This window comes from Carassius carassius, chromosome 36 (genome assembly GCF_963082965.1).
Source record: "Carassius carassius chromosome 36, fCarCar2.1, whole genome shotgun sequence".
In the NCBI taxonomy this organism is placed as follows: domain Eukaryota; kingdom Metazoa; phylum Chordata; class Actinopteri; order Cypriniformes; family Cyprinidae; genus Carassius; species Carassius carassius.
In genome coordinates this window covers 17,549,723-17,567,716 of record NC_081790.1, presented here as the reverse complement: position 1 = coordinate 17,567,716, position 17,994 = coordinate 17,549,723, and the positions used below count along the sequence as shown (strand labels likewise).

General features: G+C 36.6%; 1 protein-coding gene across 3 annotated transcripts in view; it reads left to right on the top strand.

The window, feature by feature from the left end:
• The window catches only part of LOC132117347 (post-GPI attachment to proteins factor 2-like), a 49,111-nt gene that overhangs the window by 18,960 nt on the left and 12,157 nt on the right, over positions 1-17,994 (top strand). For all 3 annotated transcript variants that reach the window (XM_059526584.1, XM_059526582.1, XM_059526585.1), the window contains 6 exons: positions 248-374; positions 9,802-9,932; positions 11,724-11,838; positions 12,098-12,209; positions 12,300-12,412; positions 17,092-17,269. In XM_059526584.1, the coding sequence (XP_059382567.1) occupies positions 248-374; positions 9,802-9,932; positions 11,724-11,838; positions 12,098-12,209; positions 12,300-12,412; positions 17,092-17,269 (776 nt within the window). The remainder of the gene's footprint in view (positions 1-247; positions 375-9,801; positions 9,933-11,723; positions 11,839-12,097; positions 12,210-12,299; positions 12,413-17,091; positions 17,270-17,994) is intronic.

The window sequence follows — 17,994 nt, the reverse complement described above, 5'->3', positions numbered from 1 at the left end:
GTAGTGAAAGCGAAAAAGATACTATTTGCTTTTGGATTTCTTGCTAGCAATTAAAAACAAATACCAGTAACTTAAAAATAGATGTGATAGTAATAAAAGTTAAAAAGATCAGCTGTCTTACTCAACGATGTGTTTATGTCATAACAGTTTATGTGAATGAATGTTTAATTATTTCACAATGCCAGATTAGTATTTTTTAAATGCTCTGTCTCTCTCTCTCTCTCTCTCTCTCTCTCTCTCTTTTAAGTTTAACATGGATCTGTTGAGATTGGCCAGACACTGTATGTACATTGCATGGCTTGGCTTCTTATGGAGGAGTGCAGCAGGTCAGCCCAGCCTGACAGATCACCTGCAGTCTGCCAGTGGATTATCCGGTAGGAAATCATCATTCAGTTGAATCACTCTGAATCACCATGTTTTATGTGTCTTGTATAGTGTGAATTTGATGTGTTACATAATCCCAGTGGAACACTGTTGCTGTTGAGAGAAATGTCCCACTCTGAGAAATGGCGCATGATATACACCGTTCTTATGTGTGCTGCTAGATAAGATAAAGCACTTCCCTTGTTTAGTCCTCATGGGTGATGATGTCTTTCACAATCCATACACAATCATATCCATATGAATTAAAGGAACAGTTCCAAAACTGGAACTCAAAAAATAGCTCAAAATGTACTCATCCTTAAAGGGATAGTTCACCCAAAAATAAAATGAATTAATTATTCACCCTTATGTCATTCCAAACCCGTAAGATGTAATCAGCGTTGTTAACGTTCAACATACGTGCACCATCTACTGAACATATACAGCGCTGATTACATTAATTAAGTTCTGGCGTACTCTCCAAAATGGCGGAAGACGGAAATTCGGGGAGAAGATTTGTTGAATAAATTATGTTATTATTATTTTATTTGAGCACTAGGGCTGGAATAAACGATTATTTTTTAAACGATTAATCTAGCGATTATTTTTTCGATGCATCGATTAATCTAACGATTAATTTTTCAGACCGATTCGATTTCGATTATCTCCCCATTAATTGACTAATTTATACATGTTGATTTACATATCTGAATGAAAAAAAAACATGAATTCCTTAACATTGCAATATATGTTTATTGCTCTTAAAATTACAAAATAAAAGACTGACTAAGAATGCATTACTTTGCACTTGTATAGAGATAGCATTCAATAAAACCTTGAAGCCTTGAAAACACATAGCTTACTGAAACAAGCTTACTGAACACATAGGGCCTAGCTTACTGAAAAAAGTTCTTCTTTCAGATGAAAATAACAACTTGATGTCTAGCATTCAATAAAAAAGTTCACCCAAAATACTTGTTTAGAGCAATTGAAAGAATACAGTAACCAATGTAAACTTGAGGGCTTTAAGCTAATACAGAGTGCTTTTACAAAAAAAAAATAATAATAATAATTTTTTAACAGTGGGAGCCAGCAGCCTGTCATGGAGAAAAAAAAATCTCTGAATGCTCCACGTGAAACTTTGGCGTTCCGTTCTTTTTCTATCGTGTCTAATGATTTTGATTAATATGCACGCGGGAGAGAGAGAGCGAGAGAGAGAGAGCAAGACAGCGCTCGTGTAGTTTGAAGACTGTGAGTGCGCGCGCAGCCGGGGCTCTCTCTCGTACGCGCCCTGTCACGGTCACTCACCGATCAAATAAGGCTTTGACAGCCACCAAAAAAAAAAGATCAATGCAGAAAAACCCCTGGATTGGTTATATAACGTTGGACAGAATGTTGATCCAGCCATCGCGTATATTCAGCGCACATAAGGTAAACGTTTTGCAAACGTTTTTCAGATAAATAAAAACAGGTCGACGAATCGATGCGCATATTTTGCGTCGACGTATTTTTTGCGTCGACGTCATTGATGACCTCGACGCGTTGTCCCAGCCCTATTGAGCACAAAGTATTCTTGTAGCTTTATAAATTTACAGTTGAACCACTGATGTCCCATCAACTATTTAACTGATGTCCTCGCTACGTTTTCTGGACCTGGGAACATTGCAGTTGCATTGAGAGTTGGGTCAGAGAGCTCTCAGATTTGATCAAAGATGTCTTAAGATGAACTAAGGTTTTACAGGTTTGCAACGATATGAGGGTGATCTATCCCTTTAAGCCATCCAAGATGTAGATGAGTTTATGCCTTCAGAACAGATCTGGAGACATTTAGCATTACATCACTTGTTCACCAATAAATCCTCAGAAGTGAATGGGTGCCGTCAGAATGAGGGTTCTAACAGCTGATAAAAGTTAATTATTGCAATTATCCAAAAGTAATCCAGTCCATCAATTACCATCTTGTGAAGGAAAAATGTGTGTTTTGTAATAAACATATTTAGCATTTTTATCTTGCTTCGAGATAAAATACAAGTCCTCTATCCATAACATTGTTTAACCCATTGAAAAAGTTGTCTCGTATAAATCAGAAAAGAAATATGCACTGATCAAGCAGCATTTAAAAGCCAAATGTCAGTGTATGTTAATGTGAAGAGAAAGCAGGGTATGGACTTGTTCACCGGAGGAGCATTATTCTGGATTATAGACTAGTATTTTGGCCAGAAGCAATGGGTTAAAGTTAAAAGGCCTTAATGATTGATTTGTTTCTTACTAACAAACATTTTCCGTCAACAAGATATTATTAATGGACTGGAGTGTTGTGGATTTTTGTATCAACTGTTTGGACTCTCATTCTGATGGCACCCATTCACTGCAGATGATCTTTGGTGAACAAGTGCTGTAATGCTAAATTTCTCCAAATCTGTTCCAATGAAGAAACACACTAATCTTGGATGGTATGAGAGTGAGCTTCTGTAAAATTTAAATTTTTTTCCTTAAAGGAGAATGAAGTAATATGGCACTTTTCCAATGCGTGGTATGGCTCGGTTTGCTTTCCACTGAAATTTGTCCCGCTTTAGAGTGGGTGGGATTATTCACATGTTGTTATATTTGTGCCGCCTCTACTGCCACAACCCTTGAAAAACATTTTTATTCCGCATTGCCCCATCAAGCTCTCGCTGGACCCGCTCCTCTGCTATCAATGAGAGTATCTGTACTTCCTCAAACGACCACGAAACACCCCTTTTTTTCAACCAAAATGTACTGCTCGTTCAAAACAGTTGCGTTCGATCCTTCACTGGCTGTGCTGATTTAAATCTAGCGGTTCTGTTGTGTTTGTGTCGCAAGGTTCGGTTCACTTGGAACCTCATCCAAGGTGATACTAAAAAAATTTCCAGGTACCCGATACTGCACCCAGTGGAAAACACCCCAAAAGTGAACCGTACCATGCCGTGGAAAAGCGCCATTAGAAAAAGTGACATACAGCCAAGTATGGTGACCCATACTCAGAATTCGTGCTCTGCATTTAACCCATCCAAAGTGCACATACACAGCAGTGAACACACACACACCCAGAGCAGTGGGCAGCCATTTATGCTGTGGTGCCCGTGGAGCAGTTGGGGGTTCTGTGCCTTGCTCAAGGGCACCTCAGTCAAGGTATCGACAGCCAAGACTCAAACCCACAACCTTAGGGTTAGAAGCCAAACTCTCTAACCACTAGGCCACGACTTCCCCAATGCAGGAGGTTTCCTTTAGCTAATGCACAGAGCGACTTAAAATGCCTCCCATGAGGCAAGACTGCTGGAGCATGTCACCCTCGCAAGCTTTGTTGTCCATTAAAGTGTCCTCTTGTGCTTTGACACTAATGTTCAGTTTCCACTTAACTGACTGATCCTGGTCCTGTCATGCACCTTCACCAGTAGGCAGGTTGTGGTCTACTCAAAAACAAACTAAACAGTATAAGTCATTATAATCAGTAATTATGTCCCTGCTGGATGCAACTAATGCCTTATTTGTAATGAGTTTTATTGGTTTTGTCTTGTCACGCCGGGACACACGGCATCACAGTAAGGTAAGGGGTGTAACATTTCTGTCACACGCTTGAGGAATTTGGATTCAGTGATACCATTTTTATTTTCCAGATCTGACCTGATCCAGAAAAGTCTAAGTATTGGCTGAGTATGATCCGATCCGATACCAGCGCAGTTTTTTTTTAAATCAATGTAGAATATCTAAACTTCAGCTTGTGTGGACCTGATTGTCCCTCTTGTGTGTGTTAAACACAATCTACTAAATAGAGACAACTTAATTTTAATGAAAAATAACATGAAAAAATCTATCATAATCTATGATGATATTTTTTGATAAACATTACAGCATTATTACGTCGATGACATTTACAGTATCATCTTTATTCTGGTTTTCTTAACCCTCGGGTATTGCTTACTAATATTTCTATTACTTATATTACAATTAGTGTAATATTTAAGATTATATAATACATTAAGATATATAAGTGTAAAATAGAGAAAAGAGTTTAAAATTCCTAAGCAAAGAGGCAAATTAGAGTCATTTGTGGTCAGAAAAAAAAAATAATTTTAATTTTAATGCCATGGTTTACCCATTCAGTACCTTTATGGCTCTTTACTAAACATATCTAGAATATTGCAGGTCATACCCGCTTATTTAAGTTCTTCATTTGAATGAATATTTAAACATGATTGAACACTACATTTTTAAATGAAAAAAATAAAAGGCATTCAAATGCATTCAATCGAAACCCCCCCCCCCCCCCCCAATGGACTGGAGACTTACTGACGTTTTCAGTTACTATTTCTGTTGTCCTAGTTATAAGTTTATAGTAAGTTACTTAAATAAATATTTAAATCAAGCTGCCTTTAAAGTGCTTTCAGAGGTCATCACCTAATGTATTTTCCCAGGCCCTCTGCCTCACTGGGGTTAATTCTAAAAGGGCATGTCTTCTGTCTTTGAGGTGGATCTCTTTGCATGCATCTGGAAAAGACTCTAAATTGCATGTATTACATCCAAGGCTGTGCTGACTTTATCTAACTGTTTGAGAAAAGGACTTAGCATCTCGGCTCCCAATGGAATGCCTTCCCCAGAACATTTCTCCTTTTTCAGGAAATGGTGGGAATAATAAGACTGTCAGTGTTATCTCCCTTTGGAGTTGAGAGCTGCAAAGTTGGACCACTGTGGAGATTGTTTTATTGGAATGCAAAATGACATATTACATTTGATAATCCGGGTTCAATACAAACTCAATCTGAGCATTTGAGCATAATGAAGATTACCACAAAAATAATTTCTACTTAAGACTTATTTTCTGAAATTGATGTGTTTTGAAGGATTTAAAAGCAGAAATGTGAAGCATTAAAAGTTTTCTGTTAAAACATCTGTATTATTTGAGCTGTAAAGCTGTTTAAATTACTTTTCCCGTCACTTTAGGGTTTAGCTGTTGTGTTATCATGGCAACAGCTTGTATAATGTATATAATGTAACTTCACACAGAAAAAGTTAATAAGCCATTTTCACACTAAAATCTTGTTATTTCACCTATTATTTATGACTTGTGGCTGTACTAATAATAACCTGAGCATCTTAAAGGGTTAGTTCACCCAATAATCAAAATTATGTCATTAATGACTCACCCTCATGTCGTTCCAAACCCGTGAGACCTCCGTTAATCTTCGGAACACAGTTTAAGATATTTTTGATTTAGTCCGAGAGCTCTCAGTCCCTCCATTGACGCTGTGTGTACAGTATACTGTCCATGTCCAGAAAGGTAAGAAAAACATAATCAAACTAGTCCATGTGACATCAGAGGGTCAGTTAGAATTTTTTGAAGCATCAAAAATACATTTTGGTCCAAAAATAGCAAAAACTACGACTTCGTTCAGCATTGTCTTCTCTTCCGGTCTGTTGTGAGAGAGTTCAAAACACTGAAGTGTAGTGATATCTTGTTCGCGAACGAATCATTCAATGTAACTGGAACTTTTTCAACCAGTTCACCGAATCGAACTGAATCGTTTGAAACATTTCGCATAAGCATTAATCCACAAATGACTCAAGGTGTTAACTTTTTAATGTGGCTGACACTCCCTCTGAGTAAAAACAAGACCAAAATGTATTTTCGATGCTCCAAAAAATTCTAACTGACCCTCTGATGTCACATGGACTACTTTGATGATGTTTTTCTTACCTTTCTGGACATGGACAGTATACTGTACACACAGCTTCAATGGAGGGACTGAGAGCTCTCGGACTAAATCTAAAATATCTTAAACAGTGTTCCGAAGATGAACGGAGGTCTTACGGGTCTGGAACGACATGAGGGTGAGTTATTAATGACATAATTTTGCTATTTGGGTGAACTTACCCTTTAATCCTTTATAAATTGGCCTAATTCTTTAAAGCAATGTATGTATGTAACAATAAAAACCCCATGATTATCGGGAAGAAGGAGGCGGGAACCGACGGACAATCAAATGAAAGCTTTAATAATAAAATAAATACAAAACAGCGCGGCAGCTCCTCACGGACGACTGCCGCACACAAACAAAAACCAAGCACAACTAAAATCCAGGCCTGGTCCTCTCTCATCCTTCACTGTCGTCGTTCCTGTTTTATATCCTTCCATCTCCTCCGTGGGACTCGAGACCGGTGGGTCGAGCAGGTGTCGCTCATTTCCAATCACTTCACCGGCCACCGAGTCAAAATTTATTTTTGTGGTAATCAACATTATCGGTTGATCTTGACATGTATTGAACCCAAATTACTACATTAAATAGAAAAACAATGTTAACCATAATGTTTTCTGCATTACCACACAGTTAGTAATATTTGATCCAATGCTATGTATAAGTGTTCAAACCTCTAGTGTGTATTGTGTAAAGACCCGTCTGATCTTGACGTGTGTGTGACTTCATGCAGCTGGGCCATATAGGACAATATTGAATGGTCTTTTTACAACAGCTCTGTAAATGCTCAAGTCGCCACAAAATCTGACAGTCCTCTCAGATCTTTTTAAAGATCCCCACAATCCAGTGAAGCAGATCAAACCTCCCTCCATTTGTTTCCTCTACTCTCCTGATCCTAGGCCTCACGATGTCCCCCATTTTCTTATTAAGTAATGCTCTAACCAGAGATACAGGAACAGAAATGATGGAAATTGATTGTCTTAAACGAGATATTCGTTGCCTCTAGGATTTTAACAAATTCTAACAGCAGCTTGCTTCAATGTGTCCTGGCTGTTCAAGGGGCAGTTCACCCAAAAATAAATTTCTGTCATAATTTACACAAGTCATGTCATTCCAAATCAGTATGGCTTTTCAATATAAATTTGTAAAACTCATTAAAAAAGATCCAACTAACCTTTCATAAAAAACTCAAAAATGTTGACCTTACTGGCTTTCTATAGTCCAATGCACTTTGTACACTGATGTTTAATGTCATTGACTGAGCATTTGTGTCTGTTTAGAAGTTAGTAGTCTGTTATAGTTTGTGTCTGAGATAAGAATAGTTTCTGGATTTGCTTGAGTTTTTAAGTTTCATGACAACATGGTTTAAAAATAAAGTTTAGCAAAACCTGCATGTAGCCAGGCTTGTGTCTTAAAGATAAGATACAGGAAATACTTTGGGTTCCACAGAAGAGTTTGGTGATGACAGAAATGATAACAGAACTTTATGGGGAGCGAACTGAATCTGGCTGTATGTCAGATGAAATCATAAGTGAATCGGGTGGAGGGAATACATACAGGGAATTCAGGGATAATATGTGAGGAAATTCCTGAGATCCTCTACTTTGTTGTTTGTTCTCATGCATATCTGATGCCTCTTTCTCAATTAAAATCAATGGCAAAAGGTCTGTCTCGCTTCTTAAATTGTTTAATCTATGTCATAAACTTTACTTGTACCCATTGTACATGTGACTGCTTGATCTGGGTCTGGTTAGCTCAGTTTAGTTAGCAAGCTAAACTGGATGTGGTGTCAACATTTCTGTGGAGTCATTATGTTTCTTAACATGTAGAAACACAGTGAGTGCTAATGTGTATGTGTGATGACATGTGCTTTTTTAAAGAGGTGTGGTTGTGGCATGTTTGTTTAGTGGTTTTGCACAGACACTGTTGTGTTTCACCTTCTGTGAAATGGGGACAAAAAAATAGCTGTGCAGATCTTTTGACCTTAAAAGCCTCTTTTATCGAAATGGATCAGCCTGAAAGAACACCATTTAATCATGGCAATTTTAATTGTATCCACTCTTAGCTGTAAAATGTCAGATGAGCCTGGTTAAAAAAACAACAACAGCAACAACCTTGGAATGGATGATTTCTTAAGTTAATACCTGCTCCATAATCAAGTCCTTTAATTCTGTGAGACAAAGGTTAACAGACCACCATAAAGCAGCAATATCTACAATACCTCAGCAGCTGTGCTGTGTCTCTCCATCTATAAATTGTTTAAAAGTCACTCTATGGCTCTTATGTGGATATGTTACCAACTGTATGAGTGTCACCCTCAAATTGAACTCTGAACCCTGTTACAGTGGGCTCAAACACTGGACCCTTACAAAGGCACTGCTGTTGGCTCAGTTTTCAGCTGTACATCATCACTAAGTGATCAGTTCCTTATCCCTACTTAGTTTCTAAACTCTATAGACAAGTACAGTTGGCATTTTTGCTCGTCAAATGACAGATACTAGGGATGCACCTATCGGCCGATTTTTGATTATTTCGCTGTTTCGCTTTGATTATTTATGTGAAAATATCATGAAAAGGGAGACAACGAGTTTTTCTCTGGACAAAATAATTAAATGCTTGCCAAAACAAAATAAAAACTGTACAAAATATAGTTTGTCAGACGGCATAGTATGGCCATATGCAGACATGACTCTGACGATTCCAACTAGTGAAATGCCCGCTCTCAGCTAATTCATCATAGGTAAATTGCAATGGCAATTAGAGTTTATCCAAAGATATGTCATGAACCGCCAAGCATCAGTGAAAGCAGGTACTATGCAGCTTTTTGTTTGAAACCAGTGTAGAACACAGATTCACACAAGGTCACATCATGCACCTGCAGCGTTTCTGTGAACAGAGAAAACAAAATAAAACTATATAGGATACATAAAAAGGAATATATAGGCCTGTACACAAAATATATTTCGTTTAAATCATTTACAGATTAACAAAATTAAAGAAAATAATTGTAATGCGCTCTGAAGTTCAGAGAAAAAAAATGAGACAGCAGAAAGCAGTTTTCTTTATTTTACAAAAGCTTTACAGTTTTGAATGATGTTTTGCTTCTAGCTGTATGACAAACGAGCATTGGTTTGACCATAACTTACAGAGCAAAAGTTGGGAAAACAATACAATGATTTCATCGATGCCTCATTTGCACGTACAACTATTTTTTGCTAATTTAACAATGTCATATCCTTTACCATGCTAAAATCTTCAGAGAATTGTCATTATAGAAATAATATTTTGCTTCAAATCAGAGTTTGCAATGTCTTGATTCATCTCATAGATAGTTGGCTTGGTTCACCCCATATAACTTTTTAATGTTGTTTATACTATATATTTAGACCTTTTGAAAATGTCTGTGGGAAAAAATATGAAGGCTGTCAAGGCTGAAAAATATGAGGTTGTTTGTTCTAATAAGTGTATTTCTCTTAACTTGTCTGCTGTCTTGGATGTATTTTTCATTAAGCTTCACATACTGAAAGCTGGTATTGCATTCTCTGAATACATTCAGTACTGCCAAATTGAGTTTGGCCAATATTTTGGGTGGCAGTTAATATGGCTGCCTTGTGCTACAGTGGTCATGTTGCTTAAAATGATCCCTGTGGTAGCTTACTAGGTTTTGTAACATAACAATAAAAAATTGGTCTTGTCTTATATATTGTTTTTTTTCTCTCTTCAGAACTGTGTGGTATCGATGAGCTTCTTTGCCATGATGAAAACTCTCTGCTAAGTTTCGAGGCCATCCGCAGCATTCATAAAGATATGGACGATGATGCAGATGGCAGCGTGGACGTGACAGAGACAGATGGGGTGAGGGCTGCAGCATTTGTGTGTGGTTTTGTGGTCTGCTTTGATGAGAGGTTGTGACTTTGCTGCACAGTGCCCAATTTACAAACAAGTGCTTGCTTGAAAGGACACAGTGGCTTTTGGCTTGCTTTCTAAAGACATAGATTTCTGTAAAGCTACTTTGAAATATGTTTTGTCAAAAGCGCTTTACAAATACTTGACAGCATGACAGTGCAGTACAGTGAAGTACAACATACTTACTGGCTTGCAGTGTACAGCTGTACTGTCTGGTGTGTTGCAAAATTTACTGAGAAGAAGAACATACATTACACATTGTTATAGGGGGTTTTCATCTGTCAACTGTACATTTTTAAATGGGGAATATGTATTTTTTTATTATACATAATTTTACATAATAAATGTAGAGATTAAAACTTTTTTAAACTTTTGGGGTCAGAAACTTTTTTTTTTAAACAAATGAATACTAAAAATAGTAAATGAATACTAAAAAACACAACTTTTTAATCTTTGATAATAATAAATGTTTCTTGTGCCCCCATATCTGCATTTTAGAATGATTTTTGAAGGATCATGTGACACTGAAGACTGGTGTAATGATGCTAAAAAATCCGCTTTTCCATAACAGGAATAAATTACATTTTAAAATATACAATATTAAATTATTTTCAATGGGTAATATCTTACAAAAGTAATCATTTTACTGTAATTTTAAAATATAATAAATGCAGGCTTTGTGAGCATAAAAGATAAATTATTTAAAAAAAAAAAAATTCTTTCAAATTGTACTCACCCCAAACTTTTGAGTAGTGATTATGAATTGTTGGTAAGGATTTTTTTTTTTTTTACTTAACTCAGTAGTTATAGTCATAGTACTTTGTGATAGGTTGGTGGAATTGCATGTTTAAACCAAATCACCTTTGGAAAGTGTGACTCGATTGGACTCAATTTAGATGAGTGACTGCTGTCACTACATTTCAGACACTTTGGTACAATATGTTGGTACAACAATTTTTTCATGGAGTCTAATTATCAAAGATACAAACTCTTCTTTATTTTGGGGAAAAAGGAAATTCAAAATCCATGTTTGGATCTGCTTGTCACCATCAGTTTGATGGACATGACACTTTTGCATGCAAACAAAAGTGATTCGCCATGATTATAGGTTATGAACGTAGGCTATAAAAAGCATTCTGTATTCTCTCTGAATCACCCAAAGCAATTCCTTTTTCATGAGAATGTCACATCTGAGCACTCTTGAGTAAACAGTATTACTGCTGACCGACAGCAGCCTGCCCAAGGCCATAGACAGAGTGAGTGTAACCTTTACCACAGTCAGAGCTGATCTGAGGGATCGTGAAGTGACTGGACCCAGTAAAAACTCAGGCGCCACAGTAAAACTACTGGATCTGGAACAGGCCAAGACAAACATTACAAGTTAATCAACTGTTTGCTGTGGCTTTACGTCTCTTGCCTAATGTTGAATTATGCAAATACGCAGTGCTGTAAAAAGAAATTTCTTCTAGAAGCACAATCAATCAAGACTAGACCAGCATGTTACTGTTTTATTGCTAAGGTCTAGGTGCTGGATTTTTCTCTTTGCTTTTGAAAATTGTTATGCCTATTATTTTTGCAATACTTAATAAACATGTTTATATAGTTGCATTCACAATTTTTTTTTCCAGATGCATGTGACCCTGTCAGAACAAAGTGTGTCCCATTTTTGGGTCGCAACCCATCAGATGAGAACCACCACATCATAGAATTCTAAAATCCAGTCTTTGTTTCCTCAAACAGTTTCTAAGGGAAGACTTAAAGTACCACGACCCTAAAGGAAAACAGAACAGCTTCCATAGAGCAGATATGCTGATCACGGTGGAGGACATGTGGAATTCCTGGAAGGCCTCTGAAGGTTTGCACACATCTCATCAGGCTAATTATTTAAGTACAAAGCATTTAACCATTTAAGAGTAATTTCAAAATCATCCCAGATAGTTGACATTATAAACCCACACCACCTTGCCTGAAATGTAGAAGTGAAAGCATTATGTTTGTGGAACTGAAAGCATCAAGCTTCCATCATTTGTTCAGTACATCTTCCATGGCAATATTCTCAGTGTCCTCTTGCACCCTAAACCACTAGTGGTACTTAACAATATTTTTGTCTATAGTGTATAGCTGGACAGTACAGGAAGCTGAAAAGTGGCTCATCAAATGTGTGGAGTTACCTCAGTATGTTGATTCCTTCAGGAAGAATGACATCAGTGGAAAAGCTCTGCCCAGGTGAGGAAGCTTACAGTTATCATCTCTACAGTTAATTTTCAGCTTTTTGGACTGAAGTGAATTCGGTGATCAAGATGGTTCCATTCGCAGACTTGCTGTGAAAAATGCCACCCTGCTTCTGTCCGTGCTCAAGATACCAGACCGCAGTCATGCACAGAAACTACAGCTGAAGGCTCTGGACACAGTGCTTTTTGGATCTCCAAGTGAGTAGCATATATTTGTGGTTATATATTATACTGTATATTTTGTCTCATGACTTGAGAGTTTGAGATGTTTAAATAGTGTCTTTGATTTCAAATCTAGTAGCAAAAGTAGTCACAATTAGGTAATATTGATTCAGCTGAAACTGTCCACTTGAATGAAAAAATTATAATTCATTGTTAAGAGTTGGTCATTTAAATTAACTGTCAATTTAAATTAATAAATTCAGATTTTTTTCTGGCATTAGTTAGTAAGTTTGATTCATTTCAATGAATGAGTTTGATTACTGTCCATTTAAATGAATCTTTTCTGATTCATTGGCAAGTGTTGGTAAGTTTGATTCATTTCCGTGAATCAGTTCAAACTGACCATTCAGATTAATAGATTCTAATTTATTGGCAATAGGGTTGATTCATTTCTGTGAATCCTTTTGAAGCTCTCCATTTGAATCAATCATTTCTGATTCAAGGGTGTAACTTTGTAAGATTAATTTCTGTAAACTGTCCATTCTAATTAATTAATTAATTAATTAATTTAGACTCATCTGCAAGTCTTGGAAAGATCACTTAATTTCTTTTAATGAATTAATTCTTATTGACAAGAATTGATATTTAATTCATTTATCTAAATCATTTTAAACCGTACATTTGAATGAATTCTGATTTATTGGCAAGAGTTTTTAAGATCAATTCATTATTGTGAATCAGTTAAAACTGTTCATTTGAATTAATCAGTTTGTCGGCAAGAGTTGATAAGTTTGATTCATTTGAACTTTCCATTAATCATATTAGAGTTGCATCATTACACAGATATTAATAGAAGAATCACCATTTTTGTTCATTTTGTTGTTTAAGTGTAACTGAAATGCTGTATAGACTGACTGGCTTCCAGAAGTAGAATTATTTTCGATTCAATTCAATTCAATTTTATTTATATAGCGCTTTTCACAATACCAATCGTTGCAAAGCAGCTTTACAGAAAATATAAAGTTTCTACATTATATTTAGGAGTAGGTTATTAATGGTGACTATGGCAGAAATGTACAGTAAGGATCATGCAGTTAGTTACAAATTACACATAATCAGACAGTGAAAACTATTATCTGCAATGATTATATGTTGCGATTAATTTGCGATGAATTCGCGAATGCAATTCTACGTTGCGATTGTTCAGAGTTAGCATCATCTAAGGTCTTCTGGGGGGGTGTTATTTGTTTTATCTTTCTGCTAAATTAATGAAACCATTTTCTTAACAGAGTGTCTATTTACACTAAGTGCAAACAGCCCACCTAGTCGGCACAGGCTATTTACACTAACTCCTGCCAACAGTGTGTGATTCGGCTAGTCAACATTACAAAAGACAGTTAACAGTCATCATCTCCAGTGATGCAGATGGTAAAGTGTGTGTCGTACTCATTTTGACGCGATCGGCTCGAGTTTGAATCTGCTTTTTCAAATTTCAAATCACATCAGAAAAACATTTAAATTCAATGAAAATTAAGGAAATACGGTTGAAAATATAGTATCTGGTAGGGTTAGGGTAGGAGTACGGATGGCTTTATTGTCCCAATAAGGTGGCACCCATTTAATAATTTGAATTAAAATGAAAATGTACACTCAAGTTATTATTGCATACTGTTTTATAATGTACTATAATTGGAACTATTTGCAGTAAGTAGCATAAATAGCAGAAAATCCAGCTATTTTAACTATTGCACTTAGTGTAAATAGCATCCATCGCTGTTTACACTTAGGTCAAATAGCCAATGCCTTTTCTTAATTCTACTTCCTGTTTTAGAAACACAATAGCTTGGAAATGTTCTGTGAGGCATAACACGTTTTTCTGGATTGATGTTTGCAGAAGGTTCTCTGGATGAAGGCCAGAGTGCTGTAACTATTCATTGCTCATTACATGCTGAAATCAAGGGAAGGTTTAGTCTGTTTTCTTTTCTCATGAGCAAATATCTTCTGCATCTGAAAATAACCAGGCTTATTGTAGTACAAGAGCCAGTCAGAAGAGATATGTCCCATTAATATCAACCGTTATAGCGTGATATTCAAGTAAAGCTGGTGAAACAGAGAATCGTGGGATGATGGGACAGATGTTATCAATAGGAAGGTGAGAGACCTGGAATAGTTTGAATGCATTCATATGATTGACATTTCATGTGAATGTCTTTACCCAGAACATCAGCCAGAGTCAAACCTGTTAAAGATGTTGGTGGTACCAAAAGTGTTTTTGTAATGGCATTAGACACAACATCTTAAAGGTATAGTTCACCCAAAAATGAAAATTCTGTCTTTAATTACTCACCCTCACGTCGTTTCAAACCTGTAAGACCTGCGTTTTATCTTCTGAACACAAATTAAGATATTTTTGGTGAAATCCGAGAGCTTTCTGACCCTGCATAGACAGCAACATAACTGACACAATTCAAGGCCCAGAAAGGTAGTCAGTACATTATTAAAATAATAATCCATAAACACCCTTGCGCTGAGTGATGGCTAGTTGGTAGTTTACTAGCCAAAGTCTAGCTCTCTGTTTGAAATTAAACTGGTTGACTTTTTATTTAATGGAGGCTTTTTGTTTGGTTAACAATATTTTAAAATTAGCTGGAGCTTTGTGTTTTTTGTAAAGTAAAACTAATTGAAGGTATTTGATGTAATCACTTTATATACTGTATAAATATACCAGTGCGTATGTGAATTTGGTCTGTTGCCGATTGGTTGATCCCTCCCGGTTCCAGATTCCGTCCAAAGCCTCTTAATAATCTCAGCTATGGCAGTTATTTGCCTCTCCTGTCACTGTTTATAATGTCCATGGTAAATAGCCACGGTAAAAGGTTCCTCACTGTTCCAGACAATCTTACAATAGTGTCTCATGGTGTTCACTAATGGAAAATCCGCCTACTGTCTGTTTAAAAATTTTAGCTTCAGCACTTACACATAAAGAAATGAGGACGCTCTGCCATCCAAAATCCCTAGACCTGGTCAAAGATTATGTATGCAAACAAAACACTCCTTTAAATACATTCATAGAGCTCTTTCATAAACACTAGTGAGAAGGAAATCCAAGACGGAAGTTCATCATGTGGCGGCTTCAGTAAACCCACAGGAGATTTAACCTGAGCCAGTTAGGATGGGTGAGAGTCAAGGTTGAAGGATTCAACACCGTCCACTCTCAAATACTTTTGGCACCGTAACATGTCCTGTCACCTGCCATTTTCCTGGGAGGATGTGAGCAGTGAAATCGCAGATGGAAATAGCTCCTGCTAATACAGTCATCCAAATCCTCTCATTACGCAGCTGATGCCACCACCGTTGTGGGGAACACCTCTCTGGAGTTATTTATTGCCACCATTTCTGCATGCAAAACAGATTAAGATAGATGTAAAACAGATTAAGATAGATGTGATAGAGAACTGCTGATGTGTATATGCGTCCTGCATGGTTAGTTCCTAACTGGGACTTTTTCTAAGTAGGTTAATAGTTGTTTGTATTACTGTTCTTGCTAAAAGCGGTCTGTGCGTTGTGTTTTAAATGTGCAACAGCCACATATGTTAGGCTGGAGTTGTAGAGACAGGAGCAGACCCGCCTGAGCAGATCCTAATTTGATGGATTACTCCTGACAAAAAAATCCTTGGCACTTTTCCATTTACCTTCTTCATACTCTTGTGCTTGTGATTTTGTAAGTTCATAGAAAGGCAAGTCAGTCCACACTTGCATATCCTGGTAAAGTCATGTTTTGAAAAGAATATTCTGGTTTTATTTGACATGTTCAACTGCAATATATAAACATTTTTGGTCGACATGATGAAAGCATTCTTGACCCATTAGTCAAATACTTAAACTGTTTTATTTTGGTATGAAAAAAAACATTGAAAATGGACGTTAGAATTGGAAAGATAACACTCATTTGCTTCGACCATGTCAGGGTCAGCTGGGGTCACGAATGGAATGCATGTTGAAAAAGAGTGATAATTCGCACATGACATCACTGGATGTACTGCATACAGCACTGTGTTCATTCATTCATACACTACTGTCACTGTTATTTAAAGAAATGAATACCTCTGTCAGCAAGGGTTCATTAAAATGATCAAAAGTTTGTATTTCTTTTTTTTTTTTTTTTTTTACTGTTTATCATAGAATCATCATAAAATATTAAGCATCTCTATTGTTTTTTAGCCTTGATAGTTATAAGAAATGTTCATTGAGCACATCGTCATATTAGTATGGCTTCTGAAAGATATGTGACACTGAAGACTGGAGTAATGATGCTGAAAATTCAGCTTTGCCTCCACAGGAATAAATCACATTTTAAAATATATTAACTAAGAAAACTATTTTTACTGACTACTTTTTAAATATTTCCCAATATTACTGTTTTATTGTGTTTTAGATCAAATAAATGAGGCCCTGATGAGCATAAGGGACTTCTTAACAACCCAGAACTTTTGAACTGAATATAGAAAATGTCAGACACAGATTGTAAAAAACAAACTGAGATTAAAATATGATGTCCATGTTTAATAGGTGCTTTCATTTTACAGAAAAGAGCAACATCAACATTTAGCTGAACCTGCCTAGTGTTTTATGAACAACATGATGATGACAGAATTGTAAGGTGGACAATCATCTTTATTGTTACTCAAGTGTTGTTTTTTTGCTCTTTCTGGCAGTGAGCAAACACAGTCACTTGAAGGACTTGATGCTGGTTGTGTCTATCATCATTGGAGTTGGGGGCTGCTGGTTTGCCTACATCCAAAACCGGAATTCTAGGGACCACATTGGCAAGATGATGAAGGACCTCGATGGGCTTCAGAGAGCTGAGCAGAGCCTGCTGGACCTGCAGCAGAAGTAAGCACTCAGTTTGTATTATAAATAAACAGGAAACAGGCTTACAGCAAAAAGCAGCTAATAGGCCAGAAAGGCTGTAAAGTGGAGCTGTGAGGCTCATTTTTCATGATGCACAGTTTAAAAAAATGCCTTCTAAAACATCTTATTGAGGCAGGATTACTTTTCTAGATGGAGGAACGTCTGTTTGTAAGTTAGCAATGCATTTCTGCTGGTTGAATTTGAAGAACTATTGTAAACAGTCTTTCACAGATGGTTACATCACATCTTAAGCAAAAGAAAAAAAAAACAAGATTTATTATTTAACTGGTCATGACATCACACGATTGCTAAGTGATTTTGTCAGGTCCGGTCTCATACTAACACGTTAGGGTGATTAACTGCATATTTTAAATGTTTATTCACAGTAAAGCCTGTTGTAGTTACTGTAAACACTTCAACTACACGGCGAGGGATGAATATGAATATGTCTCTGGTAATCAACAGCTTGCCACAGTTAAGTTTGAAAACAACCTATAAAATACCTTTATTTTAGTTACTGATTGAAAGTACATTTAGTCTGGTTTCTGAATTAGGAGCAGCTATACTTAGTATGGTCAAATGTTTATTTTTATTTGAAATGCTAGTCAGTTCCAGACATCCTGGATGATTAAGTATTAGCACATAGAGACTTTAACAGGGTTGCCAGATTGGACAGATTAACATACACGAGTCAAATTTAAAGAATA